This window comes from Schistocerca nitens, chromosome 8 (assembly GCF_023898315.1).
Source record: "Schistocerca nitens isolate TAMUIC-IGC-003100 chromosome 8, iqSchNite1.1, whole genome shotgun sequence".
In the NCBI taxonomy this organism is placed as follows: Eukaryota; Metazoa; Arthropoda; class Insecta; order Orthoptera; family Acrididae; genus Schistocerca; species Schistocerca nitens.
This window is the reverse complement of record NC_064621.1, coordinates 85,008,850-85,031,302: the sequence shown is the minus strand read 5'-3', so window position 1 is coordinate 85,031,302 and position 22,453 is coordinate 85,008,850. Positions and strand designations below refer to the sequence as shown.

Here is a 22,453-nt window from a genome sequence, read left to right as displayed (position 1 = left end):
CCCTATCTTTTTCATCATTCATCTTGATAACAGTTATTGAATACTCAACAAAATAAATAAAAAAAAAGGAAAGTCCACAACTATATTGTGTACAATCTTAACTGTATTATAATGGACCTGGCATCTCCATGTACAAACGTCACTGTAATCAACTTGAACCAACTTCTACATAGAGAAGACTACACAAAACATGGTATGCATCTCAACGCAAAAGGAAAACAGAAAGTATGCAAAACTATCGCTACTTCTGCTAGGTGCACATGGAGGGCAACATTGACAAAGGTAGCTCCCTCCTCAGTAAACTGCAGTCATATGATGACACCAGTTTTGGGACAGGGTGTTCATATGATAAACAGAAGTGACACTGTTATCCAGTCCACTTCTCAGCAGAGAAGAAAGTCACCAGAAACTGTCAGCGCACCAACTACACATATAAACAGAAGTGAAACCATTATCCGGTCCACTTCCCAGCAAAGAAGAAAGTCTCCAGGAACTGTCAGCACATCATCTACACATATAAATGTCATGTTGTCATCTCCAGGTCAAGTGGGTCAGTTAAAAGGAAATTTTCAGTCAGTGAATAAGAACATTCAAAGAGCAGATGATTTAAATGTAAGTGTTCAGCCAGTGAGTGTAAGCAATCAAGCAGTAAAAGTGAGAAAAGCAAGTACGCAAGACATGAGTGAAAACAAACAAGCTACTGTATGTGCACCTTCTAGAGTCAGAAAAGTTCCATAGAGGAGCAGTGATTTTTTATAGATGGCACCGGGGAAATCATCTCATCATCATCTGGATCCAACACGATCAAGAAACTAGCCAGAGATGTAAGTAGACAATCAACAAGTGACAGAAGAATGTACAAACAAAGTGAACAAACTGATATACTCCTACAGAGGAATCCAGACCTACCCCTTTGTGAGGGACTCATTATTATTTGTAGGTACATATAAATATCAGGTCATTAAGAAACAAAACTGATGACCTGAGTTTTTTGTTAGGAGTGAACAAGAATATTATATTATGTATCAATGAACACTGGTTAAGACCAACTGCAGTTATATGTACCCCCAGGCTTTGATTTAGTAACAGGTTATTGTAGACCAACACACAACTATGGGGGAGCCTCTATATATGTTAGTAGTGGTATAGACTTGGATTACAGCACCCTTAGTGTTAATGATTAGTGTATAGAAAATGTACTGGAAATAGCAGCAATGTTACTGCCTGTGTTATGTCTGTATACCGCACACCTGATAATGATGTTGAAGTATTTGCACAGGCCTTACAGAAACTGGTACTACACCTCGATAAGTGCCCTAAATATAGGATTTTAATTTTTGGTGACATAAATATTGATATAAGGCAGAACACACCTAAACAACTTAATCTTCTGAATATGCTAAGATCACATGACCTGCACTAAGACAGTCTGCCTGCCTTGATAATTTAATCACAAATGTTGAGACAAATTGGTATGAACTAGGGCTATTCAATACTCATTTTTTATCAGACCATAAAGGTATTTGGTTAAAATAGATAACAAAAGAGCCAGCATCTGTCTCCAATAAAATTAAGTACATTCGGCTTTTGAATGAATATTGATAACTACAGAACACAAATAAAGATGACAAATTGGAATTACATTCTGCTGGAAAGTAATCATATTGAAAAAGTGTTTACATTATTCATTAGTGCATTGTCAGATACATTTAAAACTCGCTGCCCTAAAGTAATGAGAAAAAATAAGGGAACTATGAGGAAACATGGTCTCACATCAGTGCATAACTGGTTCACACCTGACCTACAAAGGCTCAGAATTCTGTTAATGATTTCCTATGTCAAATCAAAAAATAGTGAAGCCGAAAAAGCAAACTACATCAGTTTGAGGAACAAATACAAGGCAGAAATTAGGTTAAGCAAGTGCAAGGCAAATGATGATTATATTAATAAGTCCCAAAATAAATGCAAAGCCGCCTGGACTGTTATCAAGACTCATCTGGGTAGAAATAAAGATGTTAACATTAATAATTCATGTGATGCTTGTATCACACCGGATGATTTCAACACCTTCTTCATTAATGCTGCCAGTATGAATAACAGTGCTGCAAATGAACATATCCATAAATGTGACAACAACCATATCTCAAATAATAGAAATTCATTTCTACAAAATTTTGAGGATATGGTTCCTGTGTTTAAATGGAAAGAAGTAAAAGTAACAGATATTAAAACTGCAATAGCAAAATTAAGTTACTCAAAATCGGAAGACATTTATTGTCTCTCCAATTTTGTAATTAAAAAAAATAGCAGATGTAATAGCACATCCACTCTGTTCTCTTATGAAACGGATGTTTATCAGTGGCTGTTTCCCTTCATCCTTAAAAAAGGCAGTCGTTACTCCACTGCACAAGAAAGGTGACTAGTCTTGTCCTAATAATTACCATCCAATCTCCCTTGTACCCATCATATCAAAAGTAGTGGAATATTGCATACAGCTCCAAATCAGTCAACATCTGTCTGTGCATAATATTCTTAGTGACTCTCAGTATGGCTTCAGATCCGGCCTGTCAATGGCAAAAGCAGTTGAAGATGTTGTTTCTGTTGTGACAGTGCCACGAGATTTAAAAGTGCCGCTACGTCAGTACGCGAACACGGCGATAGAGGCGCTCCGCAGCTCGGCCGAGCGCGGGACCGGCACCTGGCTATGAACAGCGCCGGCCGAATGTCACAGCACGGCAGTCGAATGACAGATACGGAGTTAATAGCATGTAACACACTATTGTTTCTACTTTTGTATATCCACCCAATTTATTAGTGATTAAAGGTTATAACACTTTTTGGCAACGAGGATGGGATATTTTTTTCCTGCGTTGTGGATTGTGTGTTCGTGTTGGGGCAGACATGGAACAGCTTATGCAAGCGCTCATTGAACAACAAACACAGCTGACGGCTGCTTTTCAGGCACAACAAACACAGCTGACGGCTGCTATTCAGGCATTGTCGACGTTGCTTACTCATTGTCTGTCTTCCTCTTCTCCGCCTCCATTCCCTCCTTACGACGAGGCCACTGAAGACTGGGAGGATTATGAGAAGCGTTTGCAGCAACACTTTTTGGCTTTCGGCGTTGTCGACGCTCCTATGTGTAAGTCGTTATTTCTATCTTGGATTTCCCCACGGATCTATCAGCTGCTATCTCAGTTAGCCCCTCTGTGGGAACCTGCCTCTCTGTCCTTCCAAGAAATGTGTGAATTATTGTCTAACTATTACCGAAAAAACACCCACGTCGTTGCCGCCTGCGTGGCGTTCTACTGGTGTCGTAAACAGCCCCATCAATCTTACCGGGCTTGGGCGGCGGAACTACACGGTCTGAGTAGGAAATGTCAGTTTGTCACGGACACTCACCATGAGTTTTATGCTGATTCAATGGTTCGGGATGCTATTCTACGGCTTGCTCCTGATAAAGAAATTCAGCAACGTGCCTTACAACTGCCAAACCCATCGTTGTCGGAAGTTCTCAGCATCGCTCAATCCTTTGAAGTGTCTCATGCTGCTGGTGCGCAAATAGATGTGTGGTGTGATGTAGGCGCTGTACAGACCACTTTCGACGCGGGCAATTTGCCTGTTTCACAGGGGAACGATGATGTGGCGGTGGTTCACTCACGTCAACAACATCACGTTGGGCCACCACGCTCGCAGCGAAAACAGCAACCACAGAAGCAGGTTCGTTCTGTACTTCCTTCTTGTCCATGTTGTTTCGTACAGCATGACAGGGCCGCGTGTCCAAAACGTTGGGCCACGTGTAATTCATGTAGGAAAAAAGGCCACATTGCTTCTGTGTGTCAGTCCCCTAAAGTTCCTGTCGACGAGGACGAGGCATCGGACATGGATGTTAACTGTGTGCTTTCTCAAACAAATAAGTTGTTTGTTACTGTTCGTGTTCTGGATAAAAACATTCGCATGCAAGTGGACACTGGCTCTGCAGTAACTCTCATTAATTGTCGCACGTATTTGGAGTTGGGCTCCCCTCCCTTGTCTCCCGTTACGCGAAATCTGCGAACTTATAATAAGCAGAAAATTCCTATCGTTGCCCAGTTTGATGCTTCCACTGCCTCCAAGTCTGTTGTTAGGCCCCTCTCATTTTATGTGGTGGATCATGCGGGCACGGAAAACCAGTTCGGTTATGATGCTTTCTAGTTGTTCGGGTTCTCCATTGATGATGATGTGCACCTCATATCTGAGGATATTCCGTATCAACAGCTAGATGGATTGTGTTCTGAATTCTCGTCTGTGTTCTCTGCTGGTCTGGGTCGTGCCAAGCATTTTGAAGCCCACATTACTCTTAAACCTACAGCTTGCCCTAAGTTTTTACGGGCACGCCCTATTCCGATGGCGTTGCGTGCACCTGTCAAGGCTGAGATAGACAGGTTAACAGCTTTAGGGATTCTCCTTCCTGTTACCTCCAGCGAATGGGCATCGCCAATCGTGGTGGTTTCTAAACCAAACGGGAGTCTGCGATTGTGTGGTGATTTTAAAGCCACTGTCAACACTCAGAGCCTCATTGACACTTATCCTCTTCCCCGTCCTGAGGAGTTATTTACCAAGCTCGCTGGGGGCCAGTTATTTTCCAAACTTGACTTATCGGAGGCGTACCATCAGTTGCCGTTGGATGCCTCTTCCAAGGAATTTCTCGTCATCAACACTCCTTGTGGGTTGTATCAGTACCAGCGGTTACCATTTGGCGTCACTAGCGCACCGGCCATTTTTCAGTGGTTTTTGGAACAGCTCATGGCTTCCGTTCCCGGCTGCATCAACTACCTGGATGACATTGTTGTCACGGGGGCCTCCACTGAGGAGCACCTTCGCAATTTGCGTTCACTGTTTCTGGTTCTGCATTCGGCTGGGTTGAAGTGCAATCTGGACAAGTCACAGTTCTTCCAACCCTCCATTGTTTATCTTGGTTTCCACTTCTCCCGTGAGGGTATATGTCCTCTACGACAGCACGTTGCGGCCATTACCACTCTACCCCAGCCGTCTACGGTCAAAGAACTTCAGGCGTTTCTAGGCAAGATTGCTTATTATCACAAATTCATACTATCCGCGGTGGCGGTGGCTCATCCTCTGCATTAGCTGTTACGCAAAAACGTTCCTTTCTGTTGGTCCGACGAGTGTGAGCAGGCTTTTGTCCGCCTGAAGGCTCATTTGCTGTCGGCGCCTTGTCTTGCCACATTCCGTCCGGGTCAGCACTTGGTTCTGGCGACTGACGCGTCACGATATGGCCTAGGGGCTGTTCTCGGCCATTGGTATGAGGATGGGTCGGAACGACCCATCTCCTAAGCTTCCAAGACCCTCAACGATGCCCAACGGCCTTACTCTCAAATCGAAAAGGAGGCGCTCGCTATCATTTATGCTCTAAAAAAGTTCAGCGTTTTTTTGTATGGTTCTAAGTTTCACCTCATCACCGACCACAAGCCGCTGGTCTCTCTGTTCAGCCCCTCGGCGTCGCTTGCAGATAAGGCAGCTCACCGCCTGCAACGTTGGGCCTTATACTTGTCTCGTTTTCACTATGAGATTCACTATCGCCCCACGGCCCAGCACGCCAACGCTGACGCGTTGTCACGTTTGCCGATGGGCCCCGACCCGGTTTTCGATCATGATGAACTACTCTTTTTCGACATTGATGAGGAAGAACGTCGTGCGGTCGAGGGTTTTCCACTTACAGGTTCGCAGGTCGCGGCGGCTACTGCGCGGGACCCGGTCCTGCATCAGGTGATCGGTTTTGTTCAACGGGGTTGGTTGGACAGGACCAAGGGCCGGGCATCGGATCCCCTTCGCAACTACCATGCCTTGCGCCTTCGTCTGTCTGTTCGTGAGGGTGTTGTTCTTCTGCCCATGGATGGTGCATCTCCACGGGTCGTGGTGCCAGCCTCTCTTTGCAAAGATGTTCTCAAACAATTGCATGAAGGCCATTGGGGGATTTCTCGGACTAAGTCCCTGGCCCGTAGTCACGTTTATTGGCCCGGTATTGATTCAGACATCGCCCACATGGTCGCTGCGTGTGGTCAGTGTGCTCAACAACTGGCTGCACCTCGTACAATGCCCTCTCCGTGGCCTGATCCGGCGCAGCCGTGGGAACGGGTGCACGCAGACTTTGCCGGCCCCTTCCTTGGCACTTATTGGCTACTGTTGATTGATGCCTTCTCGAAGTTTCCGTTTGTTGTTCGATGTCCGTCGCCCACCACTGCGGCAACGACGCTGGCTTTGTCCAAAATCTTTGCGCTAGAAGGTCTTCCATCCACGACTGTCACGGACAATGGCCCTCAGTTCTCTTTGCAGGCCTTCCGTGATTTTTGTACTGGACAAGGGATTCATCATGTTACAGCACCGCCCTTCCATCCGCAATCGAATGGGGAGGTCGAGCGCCTTGTCCGCACTTTCAAAAGCCAGATGAAAAAATTCCTTAGTGATTTTTCCACAGATGACGCTCTGTTGCAATTTCTGAGTTCTTATCGCTTCACGCCTCTGGGTGATCGCAGCCCTGCTGAACTCTTGCATGGCCGCCAACCGCGCACTCTACTGCACCTGCTTCACCCTGTCAGGCCTTGTACTGTGTCCTCTAGTGTGGGAAAATACTCGGTGGGAGCCGACGTGTGGGCACGAGGGTATGGATCTCGCTCTAAATGGATTCCAGGGGTGGTCCAGGCTCTTCGCGGCCGCCGGCTTTGTGAAATACGTAGGAACGACGGCATGGTTGTTTGCCATTACGACCAGATGCGCCCATGAGTGGTGGCCACGCCAGTGCCACCGCCCCTTCTTTCGCCTCCACCAGCCCGAGAAGCCAGTCCTGTCGCTGCTGCCGATTTTCCGTGCGTGTTGCTGCAGCCGACATCGCTACCACTTCCGAGTACGCCAGAACCGGCCCCAGTCGCGACGCCGCCTTCTCTGGGACCCATCTCGCTGGAGCACACCACCAGGTCAATGACACCTATGGATGCTGCTCTGGAGTTTTCACCCATTATCTCGTCCAGGAAGCACGTTCCACGCGCAAGCTTCCGTCCTGGACATTTTCGACCATACTCTCGTGTTTCTCCGCGGGATCTTCTCGGGGCCTCCCAAGAGGCCATGGATGTCTCCGCACTGTCCATGTCTCCAAGGACGTGAGTGTTTTTTTTCAAGGGGGGAAAAGTGTGGTGACAGTGCCACGAGATTTAAAAGTGCCGCTACGTCAGTACGCGAACACGGCGATAGAGGCGCTCCGCAGCTCGGCCGAGCGCGGGAGCATCACCTGGCTATGAACAGTGCCGGCCGAATGTCACAGCACGGCAGTCGAATGACAGATACAGAGTTAATAGCATGTAACCCGCTATTGTTTCTACTTTTGTATATCCACGCAATTTATTAGTGATTAAAGGTTATAACAGTTCCATATATATTGTCATCATTCGAATCAGGATTATCAGTTAATGCCACTCTTGTGGACCTCAGCAAGGCATTTGACTCTGTCAGTCACAGGATACTACTAGAAAAACTGCGCTGCTATGGTATTAGAGGCTCAGAACTATCTCTGATCAGATCCTATCTGAGCGACAGGAAACAAATTGTGCATTTTAACAATATGAGGTCAAATGTCTTGGATATTATGCAGGGTGTACCACAAGGCTCTGTGTTTGGACCTTTACTTTTTATAATATATGTAAATGACTTGCCCAGCACCATGTTATGTAAATCCACACTCTATGCAGACGATACAACTTTTGTTACAGCAGGGAAACATTTATGAAAATTAAACGAGGAAAGTGAGGCTCATCTCAGAGCAGCCATCAAGTGGTTCCAACTCAATGACTTGCATATAAATCATGGTAAAACTGTAAATATTCTCTTTAGCTTGTGTGTTAAGAGTGATAAGATTGATTGTGTTTCAGCTAAACCACTTGGAATCCATCTTGACTCAAAATTAACGTGGAAGAGTCATACCGATTATATTTGTACTAAGTTAGCACGTGTGACATATTTGTTAGGTAAACTAAGGTCATGTGTTAGTGGTAAGTTATTACTCAATGCATACTATGCCTTTTTCCACACCCATTTAACATATGCCACTTTGTTGTGGGGAAACTCACCTGGAGCAAAACAAGTTTTCATTTGGCAAAAGAAGGCAGTCAGATGCATCCATGGAGTCAGAAATAACGAGTCTTGTAGACCATATTTCAGAAGTCTAAAAATACTAACAGTTGCAGCCCTCTTTATACTAAGTTGTCTGATACACACAAAAGAAAACCAACACAGTCACAAACTATGACAATCTATCCATCACCATGACACACGTACAAACAGCAAATTGACATCCCAGTTGCTAGACTAAAGAAAACTCAAGATAGTTACAGGTACAAGGGAGTAAAACTATTTAACATGTTGCCAATAGAGGCACATAATGTGTCACTGAATGAGTTTAAAAGTGTCAGAAAGAAATGGCTTAGAGAAAAAGCTTTTTATACAATAGAAGAGTTTATAATGTGCACTAAAGATGATCTTCAGTACCGGTTCTAATATAGTTTCACTTAGATTAAATTTATACATGTAAATATAATGCAAATACCTTGTGCAGCATCAAGGACAAATTTTTGTATCTTATTAGACAATAATGATCTACAATATATTACACCATTTCTGTTAGTTATGTAAACTGTATATGTACACAAATGAAGACATCAATTACATTTTTAATGCCTAAAGATGGATAATAAAATAAATTTAAAAATAAAAATAAATAGAATATCAACAATATGGTCAGAGTGACTTGAGATAGCAGTTATATGTGCATTAGATTTGCCATCTTGTATGAATATGTGTGCGTTTTCCTTTCTTTACAGAAGACAGCTTTGAACAAAATCTAAGTGTTCTCTTTTCATTAGACCTGGTTGTAGCAAAACATGTCATCCTTACAGTGAGTAGCAATCTATTCTTTTCATAACATTGTTAACAAAATAAATATTTATACATTAATTCTTTCTGCATTTATTGCTGCCCTCAGTCTTCTAACCCATACCTCTATGTTTACATCCAACGAACTTCCCATTGGCAGACTCTCTCCAAAAATGGTGACCATATCTTGGGGCACCACACGTAACTAACTTGGAAATGTCATAACCAGACTTCTTGAATTGTCCTCTTCCTATTAATGGAATTGATGGATATTTGTTAAAGAAAACACATAATGTTGTTTAGATGATTTTCTTTTGCCTCATATTTATTGGCATATAATACCCCCTTTGTAATATGCAGGATACTAATCACACTAATTAAGAAACATTCAAAAATTTCAGAAGTGGCAAACTAAATTTCACTAGTAGAGTGCATAGTGTGAGCTAAACTGAACTGAAAATTACATAATGACACACAGAGGCTTGACACTACATGATATTATTCTAATGGCGGAACATGAACTAAAAATCACAAGATGTTTATGTTTTCTGTCACAAGCACTGACTTAGTAACTGTACTTTATGATAGCTTGGTGTGAACTGCAGATTCTTTGTATGCTACACCTTTTTACAGGTGCACATAATATGGAAGATTTGAATTTGATAAAGTATAAGCTTATTACATGCTAGTTAATAGTTACATGCTAGTTAATAGTATAAAAGAGTGGAAAATTAAAAGAGGCAAAGACACAATATACAGTGATGTAAGTTTTTTAACTGATAGCTGTATAAGTAGTAATTGCCTAAGTAAAGAGAAGTATTAACAAAAAATGAAATGGATGACAATTCAATATTGAACTAGGAATGGTGGAACTGGAATGAGGAATGAGTGATACCTTAAAAAGAACAAGACCAACCAAAGTAGATGGTGAATGACTGTTCTTTAAAAGTCAGTCCTCAGTTCTCCTGTTCGCCTTAGTGAACCCTTCATTTTGACATATTCATTCACAAAAGACGTACCTCTAGGCTATGTGTGTGTGTCATAAAGTGACTGCAACCTTCCTTCTTTCTCTCAATGAGCTGAAAATCAAGGACGAAGAGACTGTAATTATGTGCAACGAGAATCTCCTATTATTCAAGACAGCAACAGGATAAAAACACACATACTTACACACACACACAAACACACAGATAGAGAGAGAGAGAGAGACTTTAAGTTAGTCAGTCACTGGGGGTTGCTATTGTTGCTTACCAGTATCTGCAATAATGATGGTACACTAGATGAATTCACTGACGATTAATTTTTATTTTCATTGTCCATCTTTCTTTTGTCCTCAGTCAAACCAAAATCATCTTGATTTTTGATGTGCATTTGTTCTATAATACAAAAAAAACTGCAACACTATTAATAATGAATTCTCCGTACCATTACAAAATGCATGCCTTCCTTCTCAACAACATTTGTATCTTATTTGATTTTTATGAGAATATTGAATAAAATATTTAGAAAGCTGAGATAAACTTCCACATATTACCTACTTTGCAAAGGACATTCTTCAATGAAATATAGTTCATGTTATTAATGACCAATATGTTTCCTTTTAGGCATTTGCACATATGTAGAGCATACCAAGATCCCTCTTAGTAATAACATATACAGAAAAAGAGTAACAAATAATATGTGTTATTGTTGGATACATATGCTATAACTCTTGATTCAGTTCACGTATTGGGAGGTTCTTTTAATTGATAGGATTTTCAAGATACAGTATGCATTTATTAGTAAACAGGATTGGTTTCTGTGATCAAAGGACTGACTGCATAATCCTTTTTTTCTTTCTTTCTCTCAATAAGCTGAAAGCCAAGGAAGAAGCAGCAAGACGACCAGGTGCAAAACCAAGAGACTGTGATCATGTGCAACCAGAATCTCCCATAATTCAAGACAGCAACAAGATAAAGGTAATACTGCCTCCTCCAAAGAAGAAACATCCTGCCCCCATCCAGGTACCACAATTAATATTTTCATTTAAATCTAAGCACTGATCAAATTCATACCAACCTTTCTGTGTACCATTCTTTAAAAGTATTTTGATACTTGGTTGTATAATAAAAATAGCGATGGTAAATTGCAGTGTGAATAAGGATAATTGTTTATACTAAGAGAAGTGGGCTTGTGAGATATATGAGTTTTCAGATTTTGAATACTTCTGTGATATAAAGTTATTGTAGACTACATGAATGCTCTTGCTTTGATAAGGAATTTATAGAACTGGCTTTGCATACTACAACTACAGTAACCAATTTATTACAGTCCTTATCCACACTGTAAACTGCTATTATTACCCATTTATGATGGGTTCATTTTTCAAAACATCTCTATGATAATTAGCTTCTAGAATTACGTATGGTAGCAGTCTCATGTATCAACAGTGAAAAAAAGGAATATGCACTTGTGTAGAGCTACATATAAATTGCAAGTACAAAAATAACCATAATATAAGAGTTTGGGGGCCACAAAATCCTGATGACATTGTGAACTTGAAAGAGACTCAATGAAAACTAAATATGTTTTGTGCCATTTCTGTTCACACAGTTTCTGGGACTTTCAGTTTTGTAGATGAAACTGTGACAGGAATGTCATACCTGTACATGCTGCAAAACTGTTGTTTTGCCAACTTCGTGAAGATTCCAGTGATTTAATTTGTATACAGGACAGTCTGCTGCCTCATTTCCAACTTGAGGTGTGGCATTATCTTACTGTCTCTGGGAACATAAAACTTTGAACCTTTCTCTAGTCAGTGGCATCTGCAATGTGTTTCTGTGTTTCATAGCTTGTCCATAATAAACAATTGAAATTTGTTTTTTTTCTTTTTGACTGACCTTTTTGGTAATATTGTCATGCACATTGCTGCATCTCTTTTCATTTTATTGGAAAAACAACTCAAAAATATTTAGATGTTTTCCAAGGATGCAGAATATGAAGCCATTGTGTTCACCACTAGACTCATGAGTGTAGCTGCTAGATACATGAATGCACTTCACAACTTCTAGAACCAGCTATGTACTTTGCACACTATTATGTATAACAGATTAGATTAGATTAGATTAGATTAATACTTGTTCCATAGATCATGAATACGACACTTCGTAATGATGTGGAACATGTCAGGTTAATAAAAAATGTCTGTACAAGATATTACATTGCACAAAATCTTGCATGACACTAATGTTTAAGGGTTTTTTTCCCTTAATTTATATCTAAAAATTCAGCCAATGAGTAGAAGGAGTTGTCATCTAGAAATTCTTTTAACTTATTTTTAAATATTAGTTGGCTATCTGTCAGGCTTTTGATGCTGTTTGGTAGGTGACCAAAGACTTTTGTGGCAGCATAATTAGCCCCTTTCTGTGCCAAAGTCAGATTTAACCCTGCATAGTGAAGATCATACTTTCTCCTGGTGTTATAGCTATGCACACTGCTGTTACTTTTGAACTGGGTTGGATTATTAACAACAAATTTCATAAGTGAATATATATACTGTGAGGATCCCTAGATCCTTAAATAGATGTCTGCAGGATGACCGTGGGTGGGCTCCAGCAATTATTCTGATTACACATTTTTGAGCAATGAATACTTTTCTACTCAATGATGAATTACCCCAAAATATGATGCCATACGAAAGCAGTGAATGAAAGTAGGCATAGTAAGCTAATTTACTGAGATTCTTATCACCAAAATTTGCAATAACCCTAATAGCATACGTAGCTGAACTCAGACATTTCAGCAGACCGTCAATGTGTTGCTTCCAGTTTAACCTCTCATCAATGGACACACCTAAAAATTTTGAAAATTCTACTTTAGCTACAGACTTCTGTTCAAAGTCTATATTTATTACTGGAGTTGTGCCATTTACTGTACGGAACTGTGTATACTGTGTTTTATCAAAATTTAAAGAGAGTCCATTTGCTGAGAACCACTTAATAATTTTGTGAAAAACATCATTTGCAATTACATCACTTAGTTCTTGGTTTGTGGGTGTTATTACTATACTTGTACCATCAGCAAAAAGAACTAACTATGCATCTTCATCAATGTGGAATGGTAAGTCATTAATGTATATCAAGAACAGTAAAGGACTTAAGACTGAACCCTGTGGGACCCCATACTTGATAGCCCCCCAGTTTGAGGAATCAGCTGTTGTGTTAACATTACATGAACCACTTATTTCAACTTTCTGCATTCTTCCAGTTAAGTATGAATTAAACCATTTGTGCACTGCCCCACTCAAACCATAATGATTTAGCTTATCTAAAAGAATTCCATGATTTACACAATCAAAGTCCTTTGAGAGATCACAAAAAATACCAATGGGTGATGTCCGGTTATTCAGAGCATTTAATATTCGTTCAGTGATAGCGTATATAGCATTTTCTGTTGAAAAGCCTTTCTGAAAACCAAACTGACATTTGTTAGTACTTTATTTTTACAAATATGGTAGGCTACTCTTGAATACATTACTTTCTCAAAAAATTTTGATAGAGCTGTCAGAAGAGAGATTGGGCGGTAGTTGTTGACATCAGACGTATCCCCCTTTTTATGCAGTGGTTTTACAATGGCATATTTCAGTCTATGGGGGAAAACACCCTGCTCCAAAGAGCTATTACATATGTGGCTGAGAATCCTACTTATCTGTGGGGAACAAGCTTTAAGTACCTTGCTGGAAATGCCATCAATTCCGTAAGAGCTTTTACTTTTCAGTGAGTTTATTATTTTACTGATATCAGAAGGAGAGGTTGGTGGAATTACAGTTGTTTCAAACTGCACAGGTATGGCCTCTTCTATTAGTAGTCTTGCCTCTTCTAGTGAAGATCTAGATCCTATTTTCTCCACAACATTTGAAAAATGATTACTGAAAATATTTTCAATTTCTGATTGTTTGTTAGTACACTTGTCATTAAGTTTTATGGCACTAAAGTCTTCCTGTGCTCTTGGTTGCCCTGTTTCCCTTTCAATAATATTCCAAATTGCTTTAATTTTATTATCAGAGTTACAGATCTCAGACATGATACACATGCTTCTGGACTTTTTAATAACTTTTCTTAGTACCGCACAATAGTTTTTATAATATTGAACAATTTCGGGGTCAGTACTCCCTCTTGCTGTTAGATACAGTTCTCTTTTACGGTTGCAAGATATTCTTATTCCTTTAGTTAGCCAAGGTTTTTTATATGTTTTCTTGGAATTATGTTTAACTATTTTCTTGGGAAAACAATTTTCAAATACCCTTAAAAATGTATCGTGAAATAAGTTATATTTCAAGTTTGCATTGGGTTCCTTATACACTTCATCCCAGTCTAGCTGCTGTAGGCTTTCCCTAAAGTTTACAATATTTATATTGTTAATTGAACACACTGCTTTGAAAGTCTGATTTGATATACTGCATGGAGCTATGTCATGTACTGTAACTAGCTGTGCACCATGATCTGAAAGACCATTCTCAACAGGATAAGCATTTATGTCCTTAAACTTATCTTGGTCTATAAAAAAGTTATCTGTCAATGTACTGCTGTTCTTTGTTATCCGAGTAGGAAACTGTATGACTGAGCTCAAATTGAATGAACTGAGTAATACTACAAGGTAATTCTTCCTGTTACACTCTTTCAGGGAATCAACATTGAAATCCCCACAAATGATAATTTGCTTCCCCCTGTCTGCCAGACAGCACAACAAAGCATCGAAGTTTTCTACAAATAGCTGGAAATTCCCTGAGGGGGACCTATACACTGTTACAATTAGGAAAGTGCCATCATTTAGTTTAAGTTCAGTGGCACATCTTCCATATGTTGCTCTACACAAAATTTTTTAGTTTCTAAATTTTTTACACTGTGGAAGCTTTTGACATATATGGCAACTCCTCCTCTCATCATAATATCTCTACTTACATGTGCAGCTAATTTGTACCCATTGATGCTAACCTTTTGCATATCAGTGACAATGTGATGCTCAGACGGCATAGTACATCTATTACATTTTCAGTTTCTGTATCTTCTAAACAAAGCAGAAGCTCATCAGTTTTATTCTTCAATCCCCCAATATTTTGATGAAATATACTAACATTATTTTTCACTTTACTTTTGTGAGTATCTTGAACTTTTTTAACATCTTTAGCACTTTCCTGGCTGAGTTTCCCATTGGACACTGATCTTACACTAAACAAGAGTTTCCACCATGTCATGTAGTTCCTCCCCCCTTTAAATTTCCTGCTATTAGCCCAGCCAGTTTACTCTTCCCTTTCTTGTTGAGGTGTAGGCCATGTCTAGTATAGTCCCACCTACAGATTGAATCAACATGAACCACACCAATGTGTGACCCTGCAGCAGATCCAAGTAGCTGTTCCAACTCCAAATTAACTCTCCTGACAGAAGAGCTCAAATGAGGTCGGTCGTGGCGCTTCAGAACCGACACAAACCCAACACTGGTATGACTTGATGTTGATGCAATCTTTGCCAGGTCACACTCTATGCTGTACCCCGGATCTCTGTCAATACTGTTGCCCGGCCCACCCACAATAACCACGGTAACTTCCTTAGTAAATCCTCTACATAGTGAACCTAAATCCTCTGTAACCTGCCCCAGTCCAGCACTAGGTTTGAAAAAACTTGTGACCTGGTATTCTGACCCTAATTCAGCCTGCAGAAGTTGGCCCACACCCCTAGCATGCGAACTACCTAGCAACAAGACTTTCTTTCTCTTTGCAGACTTCCCTACATTCTTATTCAATTTGCTGCTGAAAGCTTGTTGAGCCCTGTCTACATCTACTCTGTGAGAGGTTCATCAGTTTCTGACTGAGGCAACAGGTCAAACCTATTTTGTACATTAATAACACAGTTGTCAGAAGAGTTTCTTGGCCTGTTCCTTATGCCTGTTGCCACTTCCCACCCCTGTTTACCCTTCTCCCCCCTTATCCTGCCCAGTTCTCGCCTAGCCTCATCTAACTCAGCCTGAAGGGCAGCAATTTTCCCCTCCTGTTCCACAATCTTTCTATCTCTACTACATAGCCTACAGAACCACTGATGAGTCTCGCTCATTTTCCCAATTCCCACGCGACTACAATCGCCCCAATGAAAAAAGTCACTACATCCATCACACCAGACCCCGGAGCTAATGATTCTACGGCACGTCAGGCACTTAACACTCATGGTACAAATCGATTTTAGTGACAGAAAGACAATTAAGTTACCGGAAAACAATGAAAATACGTGTATGAAAAATTAGGTCTACACGCGGCTATGTAGTGGTTCAGAAGTTATTTACTGGAAATTACTTAAGAGATGACGATACTCTACAGATATAAAGGGGCAGCAAACGTATTTAGCACACTTAAACTATCAGTAAATGCACTTAAAATTGCGGTCTGAAGTTTAATCTGAAAGCTCAAAAGTTCGGCCTGGCCGCGATATGTAAACAAAACAAACTTTACGTGATTACTGTGAAAATACGTGAGTAAGACAAAAATCTTTAATGGTACGCTTGAAGAGCACTATAATTAATGTAATAAATTAGTTTAAAGTGTTAAAAACAGTTTATTACTACTTAAATTAACATGCTCATGTGCTGAGATAATGAGATCTGTTATGATGGAAAGCAGGTTATTATGCACTGTACGTCACTGTGTCAGCATATTTTTTTCCAACTAAAACATTAATAACAGGACAAAATCTACTATTCTCATGATATCCAAATGAAGAGACCTGAACTGATAAAAGAATATATATAATCTACAAGTGTCATGGGGTCATCAACAAAGCTATTATCCACATAACTACAGATACATATAGGTTACGTTTCTGCAGACATGTATGGTTACTCCTTGAAATATTCCATAAATAGGTTGGGTGATGTGTGAGAGAGAAAGGTTTTCACATAAATAAATGACACTAAGGCTTTTCTAAAAATTGAATAATAAGTATATTGTTGTTTATACATGTGAATCAAGTTAGTCAGGCCCTCACCAAGCTACGTACCAGTCGTCTGTGGAAAATCTGACTGAAGTACAATGTTAAAAAGAAACCCATCAGTGAAGCTTCAAGTAGGCCATCTTGATGAATGAATAATTAATCAACAATCCTTCAGATGATCCATAAATTCCATCAAATTGTGTGATTCATATTCACAAAAAAAGAGTTATTTGCAAGAAAAGAGTCTTCTTCCAGCTGATCTAATTCTGATGAGTTTCATTGTGGAGTCTCTGTTGATTGTGGACATCTGATGCATTATAACCCTTCAGCAGGTTTTCCTGGCTATCTAATGACATTTTGGGTTGTCTGGCATTCTGCTGGATATCATCATCATACTTGAATGATATTTTGGCAACATAGCTCACAACCTTCATCAGGTGTGACCTGAGACTGCTCCTCGAGTGGATCTGATCTAATATTTATGTCTGTGGCCTTCCTCATCCACTGGTGGTTGCAGGCACTTGCTGCGGTCTTCTGGAACGTTGCCGTTCCATTTTCCATCTGCTGCAGTTCTGGGTATTCCCTCTGTGGTCTGCGCCCACAAGGCCTGCTCCTGGGTGTTCCATCTTCTGTCTGTTACATTTGGAATTCTGTCTGAGGTACCAGGCATACCCCTGCTGTCTGTTCCTACTCACTGTGATATGCTGGAGTGTTTCCATTTCGTTTTCAGTCCGTTGTGGTTCCGGATGTTCCCTCTGCAGACAGCACCAATCAGACCAACTCCTGGACATTTCACCTTTGGTGCGCTATGCCTGACACTCTGTCTAGTGATCATTTTATTTATCCATGCCTTCCATTCTTCTTTTTGTGGAGTGCTGCAGCTGTCCCCGTTGCTCCTTGAACAGTTACAGAGCAGGATCCCAGGCTCTACTTAGTTCTACTTACCTAATGTTTTAGTTGATGAGATAGTCAGAATCTTTTATCTCAGGTAATAGCTCTTGCAACCCTGCACAGAAGAAGGGGTACTTAAGACATTAGTCCACACAACATGTGCTCTGTCAGATCAAGAGAGTCTACCGACAGAAACAGAGCATCTTAAATCTGTGTTCTGCAAAAGTGGATACACGACCAAACAAATTGAGATGGCACTCCAACCAGCCATTACACCACAGGTTCCAGAAACAGAGCAAGATAAAGCAAAGAAGGTGATGTATCTGCCCTATGCTGGTTCTATTTCTGCCAGAATCAGTAGGATCCTCTGAAAACACAATATTAAGTGTGTTTTCTGTCCATCCATCAAGATCGGGGACTGATAGGGAGTGTTGAAGATGACATGGGGTACAGAAACCAGGGATTAATAATATACCTTGTCAATGTGGCATGTCCTACATTGGCCAGATGACAAGAACAGTGGATATCATGTGCAAAGAAAGTCAGAGGCACACCCAATTAAGACAGAAGATGAAGTCAGCCATTGCTGAACAGTGTCTAGAACTAGATCATGCCATGAATCTACATCTACATCTACATCATACTCCGCAAGCCACCCAACGGTGTGTGGTGGAGGGCACTTTATGTGCCACTGTCATTACCTCCCTTTTCTGTTCCAGTCGCGTATGGTTTGCGGGAAGAACGGCTGTTGGAAAGCCTCCATGTGCGCTCGAATCTCTCTGATTTTACATTCGTGATCTCCTCGGGAGGTATAAGTAGGGGCAAGCAATATATTCAATACCTCATCCAGAAATGCACCCTCTCGAAACCTGGAAAGCAAGCTACACCGCGATGCAGAGCACCTCTCTTGCAGAGTCTGCCACTTGAGTTTGCTAAACATCTCCGTAACGCTATCACGGTTACCAAATAACCCTGTGACGAAACGCACCACACTTCTTTGGATCGTCTCTATCTCCTCCGTCGCCGGCCGCGGTGGTCTCGCGGTTCTAGGCGCGCAGTCTGGAACCGTGCGACTGCTACGGTCGCAGGTTCGAATCCTGCCTCGGGCATGGATGTGTGTGATGTCCTTAGGTTAGTTAGGTTTAAGTAGTTCTAAATTCTAGGGGACTGATGACCACAGCAGTTGAGTCCCATAGTGCTCAGAGCCATTTGAACCATTTTTTTATCTCCTCCGTCAACCCGATCTGGTACAGATCCCACACTGATGAGCAACACTCAAGTATAGGTCGAACGAATGTTTTGTAAGCCACCTCCTTTGTTGATGGACTACATTTTCTAAGGACTCTCCCTATGAATCTCAACCTGGTACCCGCCTTACCAACAATTAATTTTATATGATCATTCCACTTCAAATCGTTCTGTACGCATACTCCCAGATATTTTACAGAAGTAACTGCTACCAGTGTTTGTTCCGCTATCATATAATCATACAATAAAGGGTCCTTCTTTCTATGTATTTGCAATACATTACATTTGTCTATGTTAAGGGTCTGTTGCCACTACCTGCACAAAGTGCCTATCCGCTGTAGATCTTCCTGCATTTCGCTACAATTTTCTAATGCTGCAACTTCTCTGTATACTATAGCATCATCCGCGAAAAGCCACATGGAACTTCCGGCACTATCTACTAGGTCATTCATATATATTGTGAAAAGCAATGGTCCCATAACACTCCCCTGTGGCATGCCAGAGGTTACTTTAACGTCTGTAGACATCTCTCCATTGATAACAACATGCTGTGGTCTGTTTGCTAAAAACTCTTCAATCCAGCCACACAGCTGGTCTGATATTCTGTAGGCTCTTACTTTGTTTAAGAGGTGACAGTGCGGAACTGTATCGAACGCCTTCCAGAAGTCAAGGAAAATAGCATCTACCTGGGAGCCTGTATCTAATATTTTCTGGGTCTCATGAAGAAATAAAGCGAGTTGGGTCTCACACGATCACTGTTTCTTGAGTCCATGTTGGTTCCTACAGAGTAGATTCTGGGTTTCCAAAAATGACATGATACACGAGCAAAAAACATGTTCTAAAATTCTACAACAGATCGACGTCAGAGATATAGGTCTATAGTTTAGCGCATCTGCTCGACGACCCTTCTTGAAGACTGGGACTACCTGTGCTCTTTTCCAATCATTTGGAACCTTCCGTTCCTCTAGAGACTTGCGGTACACAGCTGTTAGAAGGGGGGCAAGTTCTTTTGCGTACTCTGTGTAGAGTCGAATTGGTATCCCGTCAGGTCCAGTGGACTTTCCTCTGTTGAGTGATTCCAATTGCTTTTCTATTCCTTGGACAATTATTTCGATGTCAGCCATTTTTTCGTTTGTGCTAGGATTTAGAGAAGGAACTGCAGTGCGGTCTTCCTCTGTGAAACAGCTTTGGAAAAAGGTGTTTAGTATTTCAGCTTTACGCGTGTCATCCTCTGTTTCAATGCCATCATCATCCCGGAGCGTCTGGATATGCTGTTTCGAGCCAATTATGATGAAACCAAGAGTATAGCACAAGCACCCGGACTTTGGGACAGTGTTATAAGGGAACCAATTGGGATGAAAGTAACTGACAATCTCATTAACCATGACATGGGGTACCAGCTAAGTCAAGCCTGGTATCCTGCTCTGGAATTGTTAAAGAAACAACGAGGACAACTGCAGCACTCCACCAATAGAAGAACGGAAGGCATGGATATAGAAAATGATCACCAGACAGAGTGCCAGGCACAGTGGATCAAAGATGGAACACCCAGGAGTGGGTCCGATGGACACAGACCACGGAGGGAACATCCAGAGCCACACCAGACTGAAAACGGTATGGCAATGCTCCAGCAGATCACAGTGACTGAGAGTGGCCTGCAGGGGGATGCCTGGCACCTCATACAGAATTCCAAATGCACAAGACTGAAGGTGGAACACCCAGGAGCGATTCTGGTGGGTGTGCACACAAGACCGAAGGTGGAACACCCAGGAACGGTTCTGGTGGGTGTGGACCACAGAGCGAACACCAAGAACTGCATCAGATGGAAAATGGAATGGCAGCGTTCCAGAAACCGCAGTGAGTGGGCACAGAATGTCTGCAATCACCGGTGGGGGGGGATAGGCAACAGACATAAATACTAAACCAGGCCCACTCGAGGAGCAGTCTCAGGTTACACCTGATGGAGATTGCAAGCTGCATTACTGAAATATAGTGCAAGTATGATGCTGATATTGAGCACCACACCCGACAACCCAAGATATTATTTGATGCATTTTTTACAACTTACCGTAATAAAACACATGTGCAAAATGTTTTGTTCAATGACCATCTTTCATTTAGACTGTCCATTTAGGTTTCAGAGCCCAATGTGTGTTGTAATCACAAGGCCATTTCATGTTTTTGCCATGTGATTGATTGATGGTTTGCTTCCAGGTGTTTTTCTGAGTGCTTGTTCCATTTTATGCACCATATTTTGATGATTAACCTAGCCATCTTCTTCAGCTGCTATGTGATTTGCTGTTATTTGTACTTGCTGCCTGGACTCCAACTAGAATGTGAACTATTATTAGGTTCATGCTGGTATTTATGGCTGAGTTTGGTAGGTGCCCCTATTTTTCAAATCCCATTGTGAATTTTATAGTACTGTTGATAGAGTTTACATGTTCTAGGATCTATTAAAGTTTTTCTGCTCCATGTGGCAACACCACAAACTTGTCATCCACGTACTGATAGAAACCTATTGGTTTCAACTCGGCTGATTCTGGGGCCTTTGCTTCAAAGTGTTCCATGTATTGGTTCGGCATGACAGGTGATAATATACTATTTGTCATCTATCAATGTTTCCATATAAGCCCCACCATATTAGAAGAGCCAAAGGCCATATTGTACCAAAGTGATGACATGAAATAAAGCACATCTCACTTTGTTCTTTCCTCACACAGAAAATTTTGGGAGAGGCAACCACTTGTGTTGTGGTTGGCCACATGGACCGAAAACGGGTGGGCCCTTTCTCAGCAGCTTGCATCAACAGTACACAGTGAGAGTGTAGTGCTGAAGCCAGTTTTCGATTGCCTGCCTTCACCTCCATGTATATTCTTACACCGATCAAGCAAGCAGCTTGTCATTGGCAAGAATGCTCGATGATCTCCTGAACTGAGTTAGCATTTTGACAAGGTACCCTCGGCACAAAACCAGGAGCTGCTTTCAGCTGTGGGAAAACGAAGCTCTTTATCCTACCAGAGCATGTAAAAACTGATGCACGGTTTTGGAGGACGTGCACTGTGTGAGAGCTCAGAGGTATTTGCTGTCAGTCCCAGTGCCTCTGAATCCAGTGGTGGTGGAGTGCCGAAAGTGAGAAGTGTTCCATCATCCCTATACACGGGGTTCAGCCTTTCAGTTCATATATTCTCCTGCTTGTCATTGTTGCCAATGATGAATGTGTTTCCTCCCCGAGAAATGACCCTAAAGGGCCCTGAATAGGTGGTGAGAGTGGGAGCCAGATGGAATTGTCTTTGAGCCACACAAATTGACAGCTTTGCAACTTCTTGTGGATGAAAACTTTCCATTTGCCATACCTCAACAGATTGAGCAGCCTGAGATGTCCCATGCATCAACTCAGAAATTGTTCAAAATTTGTAGAAACCGCTGATAACTGTGAT

The 22,453-nt window shown here is 41.4% G+C and overlaps 1 protein-coding gene across 1 annotated transcript in view; it reads left to right on the top strand.

Annotated features, from left to right (window-relative positions):
* Window positions 1-22,453, top strand: part of LOC126199400 (tubulin polyglutamylase ttll6-like) — a gene marked incomplete at its 5' end in the record, with an annotated part of 426,833 nt that overhangs the window by 274,131 nt on the left and 130,249 nt on the right. The window contains one exon of the mRNA XM_049936319.1: window positions 10,773-10,922. Coding sequence (XP_049792276.1) covers window positions 10,773-10,922 — 150 coding nt within the window. The remainder of the gene's footprint in view (window positions 1-10,772; window positions 10,923-22,453) is intronic.